The sequence below is a fragment of the Erpetoichthys calabaricus genome, chromosome 15, assembly GCF_900747795.2.
Source record: "Erpetoichthys calabaricus chromosome 15, fErpCal1.3, whole genome shotgun sequence".
NCBI classification, from domain to species: Eukaryota; Metazoa; Chordata; class Cladistia; order Polypteriformes; family Polypteridae; genus Erpetoichthys; species Erpetoichthys calabaricus.
Window position 1 is genome coordinate 77,022,030 of NC_041408.2, and position 4,241 is coordinate 77,026,270.

General features: G+C 44.7%; 1 protein-coding gene across 1 annotated transcript; it reads right to left on the reverse strand.

Moving 5' to 3' along the window:
* On the reverse strand, nucleotides 1-818 carry mrps28 (mitochondrial ribosomal protein S28). Its single transcript, XM_028820250.2, has one exon. The coding sequence runs from the start codon at nucleotides 779-781 to the stop codon at nucleotides 224-226; it is 558 nt and encodes a 185-aa protein (XP_028676083.1). The 5' UTR covers nucleotides 782-818; the 3' UTR covers nucleotides 1-223.
* Between the last annotated feature and the right edge of the window lie 3,423 nt (nucleotides 819-4,241).

The window sequence follows — 4,241 nt, forward strand, 5'->3', positions numbered from 1 at the left end:
AACGTCTTCTTTTTTTTAATTGGTATTCTTTACACTTTGCGAGTTGTGCAACTGAAAGGCGACGCGATGCGCCCACCGCTGTCATTTACCTCGACCCCGGCATTTGTCCAGACAGCCGGGACACCGCGCTGTCATGTCCTTCTTAATGAAGGCCGACTTAAATATAAACGGACACCAAACTGCACGAGTCCAGCCTGCCAGTATTTCCGTGTAAACGTCCAGGTCAACTCTGCTCCTTCGCCTTGGGGTCGCCGCTCTCCACCAGTCCCACCAGAACGGCGTCCGCCTCCAGCAGCGTGGTGTCGGTATGCGCGCCCAGGAAGCGGGAGGTGAGCTCCAGGTCGAGCAGCCGCAGCCGCACTCGCACGCCCCGGTGGTACTTCTCCGGCTCTACCGCTGGTCTTTTACACACGCAGTGAAACTTGCCCCCAAAGTCGATATACAAATCGTCCTCGACGACGTGAAAGATCTTCCCCAGCACGATTTTATCCTTAGCGGGTCCCATCTGCACTAGCGGTGAGCGCCGCAGGAGGGACGCGAATGACTCGCGTGTCTTGACCGAGGGCTTCTGTTTCTGCTGCAAGTCTCGATGCAGTTCGAATGCCGCCGCAAACCCGCTGCGTTTTCTCTCCTCGGACTGGACCGCCTCAGCTGTCTGTCCGTGACCGGGCTCTTCGCTGATACCGCCACTGCAGAGCCGCCTGAAATTCCACAGAAAAGGACGGAGTGACGACCGGCCCGCCTCGAAATGAGCGGGCACCGCCTTGCACAACGCAGCCATTTTCCCTTCCTGACCTCTGAACTCGAAAGTTTCTTTTTCTTGTTTTATTCCAAACCAACTGTAAAGGTGCTTTATCGCCACCTACTGACTGGAGTGTGAAGAGGAGTCAGGATAATGAACGCAATGCCTACCATTTATTTACACACACATACACTACACAACACTGTTAAATTAACACCCAACCGGTCTAAATTAATTGCCTTATAAAAACCAGTAAGTCTAGAATTACTTCGGAACCCTCTGAATGCACCGGATTTTTTTTTTGCCTCCTGATTCACCTGAAACCCCAAATATAACGTGCTGTTTGACAAGTCTTGATGTCTAGTTATGTAAGGCATCAAACTTTTTGCACCCCCCCCCCCCCCCCATCTTATGTTTCAAATGAGACCCTGATGATAAACCAATAGGCTGAGCCGGGCATGCAGAATTTGCTGCACAATTAACCCTTGAAACTCAGCCCCATTGTTTAAGACCCACCAAACAATAATGCAAAATGATTTTTTTTTAATCTGCATAAATAATTCAAATCCTTATTTCTATAATTAATGCGGAGTGCTTTACCATTAAAATGCCGTGTTGCATACCCTGATGTTTATCACAATACCCCCGTGCCCCCCCCCCCCCCTTTCTTGAACGTCCGGATTCAGTTGTGTACAATTTGGTGGGCCTACTGTAATCTACTGGATGACAGGGGGGATTCAACTTTCAGATGACATCACATCCCACTTTCTATTTTTCAGACTTTCTTTTTGTAAAGACGTTTTTGAATCTTGCAGCATTGCTGCTATAATTTGAACACATTTTATAATTTCTTGTGGTGGGCTGGCACCCTGCCCGGGGTTTGTTTCCTGCCTTGCGCCCTGTGTTGGCTGGGATTGGCTCCAGCAGACCCCCGTGACCCTGTAGTTAGGATATAGCGGGTTGGATAATGGATGGTTGGATGGATGTATAATTTCTTTACCAACTTTATCTACTCTGACAGAGTAAGATCTGCCCATCTAAATGACACATACAGTAGGCCAGCGGTCTCCAATAATGAATCTGTATGCTATGGCCGCCTACCAGAATACAGTAAAAGTGGAGAAAAAGATTCCATTTTTTTGTACTGCTATAAAACAGTAAAACTAGAAATATTACTAACATTTTTTCCTGTTTTTTGATACTGAAACTTTCAGGGTGTTTGGAAGCGTATTCCAGCACCAATGGAACTAAGAAAAATATTACTAAATTTTGCAGCTTATTCTGCTGCAACGCACAGTATGGGTACAACATAACGTAATTCTCCAGGTGCAAAAGTTCTGAAAGAGAAATGTCTGACCTTTACTTTGAGGGGTAGAAGATGAAGATTGAGTGAAGGATGTTGAAGTTATAGAAATTTAAATCAAAGTAGCCGACACAAACGAGGTGGAGTTTAAAGAGTTAACACATACACACACACACACACACACACACAGATCGACTTTAACTAAGCATTGGACGACACACTTAATTCCCATATAATCACATATTGCTACACAGGCCTCACTGTACAGTACACAAAAAATAAATCTTTTACTTTTGGAAAAAATCTAAAACATCAAAAGATTTGCTATAAAACAAAACGCAAAACAGGCTTTACAAACAATTTAGATGTTTAATGTAAAACAAAACTCGGCTGTTCCGCTCGTACCCTCGCCACATTATGTCAAGACAATTTCAATTACAGAAAGCTGACGATGACAGGAGGGTGGCACGGTAACACAATTGCTGGCACTGCTGTCCCATAACCTTGGGCTCAGTCTCGGTCGTATGCTTGCTCGCTCTTACTTTTCCTCAGTAACTCCAAATTGGCTCCATATGAGTGAAGAGTTATATGTGTGTGTGTGTGCGCGCCATGGTCTGCAGTGGGCTGGCGCCCTGTCCAGGGTTAGTTTCCTGCCTTGTGCCCTGTGCTGGCTGGGATTGGCTCCAGCAGACCCCCGTGACCCTGTAGTTAGGATATAGCGGGTTGGATAATGGATGGTGTGCCACGGCAGATTACAGCCCCGGAACTCAAGTGAACTTTTGTCACAATTCTCATTTTGGACACTCTGTAAATTGCTCTCACTGGGATTTTTATGGGCATTTACAGAGTTCATTTTTTTTTAAAAATCAGCTTCACCCCAACACATCATTATCTGTATTGAGTTAGCACGTCCTCCTCATAGTCATCTGGACCTCTTTGAACCCATCTGGTTTCTCCCAGGTCCTTTGACTTGTCCCACATCCTAAGGTTAGATGAGTAGTTCATAAATGAGGCCACTGTGAGGGGGGGCTCCCTGTCCTTGCAGGGCTGCTGCTGCCTGGGTCCTGATGCACTTGGCAGAGACAAAGTAAGGGAACAGAGTCATGGATGGACAAGAAAGAAGGTTAAGTCCCGGGTTTATAGGACAATACTGATTTGCATTTTGACATTTTCATTGGGCATTTAAAACATTCTGCTGTACCTCAGGCTGATTACGATAGGTTTATATATTTATAGCTGTGCTAAGACATTGACTTCGGCATAACATTTGCAGTGCACCATCTATTGGAATGCACTTTGTAACACATTCATCTTGTGTTCATCAAATGTGTCAGTGTACACTTCCATCTGTCCAGTTGCAGTCTGTTATTCCACAAGATGGCTCATCACAAACATCTGTTTCATTTGTTGCCGAGTTTTTCAAGATGGGAAGGCAGCAGTTTCTAGGGATGGCAGTGACTGACCATGCCACTGGTCAGTGGTGACGTGTTATATGTTGATGACAACACGCATGGAAGAATTTTGCCAGACACTGACAGTAATCCTCCTTAGTAAAAGGACAAGTGTTTGTGTATTTGGGGGTCCTTCCAGTTGGTATGTCTCAGTTTTTCCAACAGACGGAACACCATAAACATTTGTAGTAATAGTGTATAACATCTGTCATTCAAACAGAGGGCACTAACTGACTTTGTTAGTTAAGACAAGCAACCTTACGAGAACGATCACAGCAAATCACTTATGTGAGGGGCAGGGCCGTCTTAATGTATAGGCACAATGAGGGGACGCAGGAGCATATGGGCTTACAATGTTTCCGATGCCTACAGTTAGGTCCATAAATATTTGGAAAGAGACTTTTTTCTAATTTTGGTTCTGTACATTAGCACGATGAATTTGAAATGAAACAACTCAGAAACAGTTGAAGTGCAGACTTTCAGCTTTAATTCAGTGGGGTGAACAAAACGATTGCATAAAAATGTGAGGCAACTAAAGCATTTTTTTAACACAATCCCTTCATTTCAGGGGCTCAAAAGTAATTAGACAAATTAAATAACTGGAAATCAAATGTTCATTTCTAATACTTGGTTGAAAACCCTTTGCTGGCAATGACAGCCTGAAGTCTTGAACTCCTGGACATCACCAGATGTTGGGTTTCCTCCTTTTTAATGCTCTGCCAGGCCTTTACTGCAGCGACTTTCA

Coding starts and splice junctions, on each gene's coding strand:
- mrps28 (XM_028820250.2), bottom strand. CDS start 781: ATGGCTGCGTTGTGCAAGGCGGTGCCCGCTCATTTCGAGGCGGGCCGG.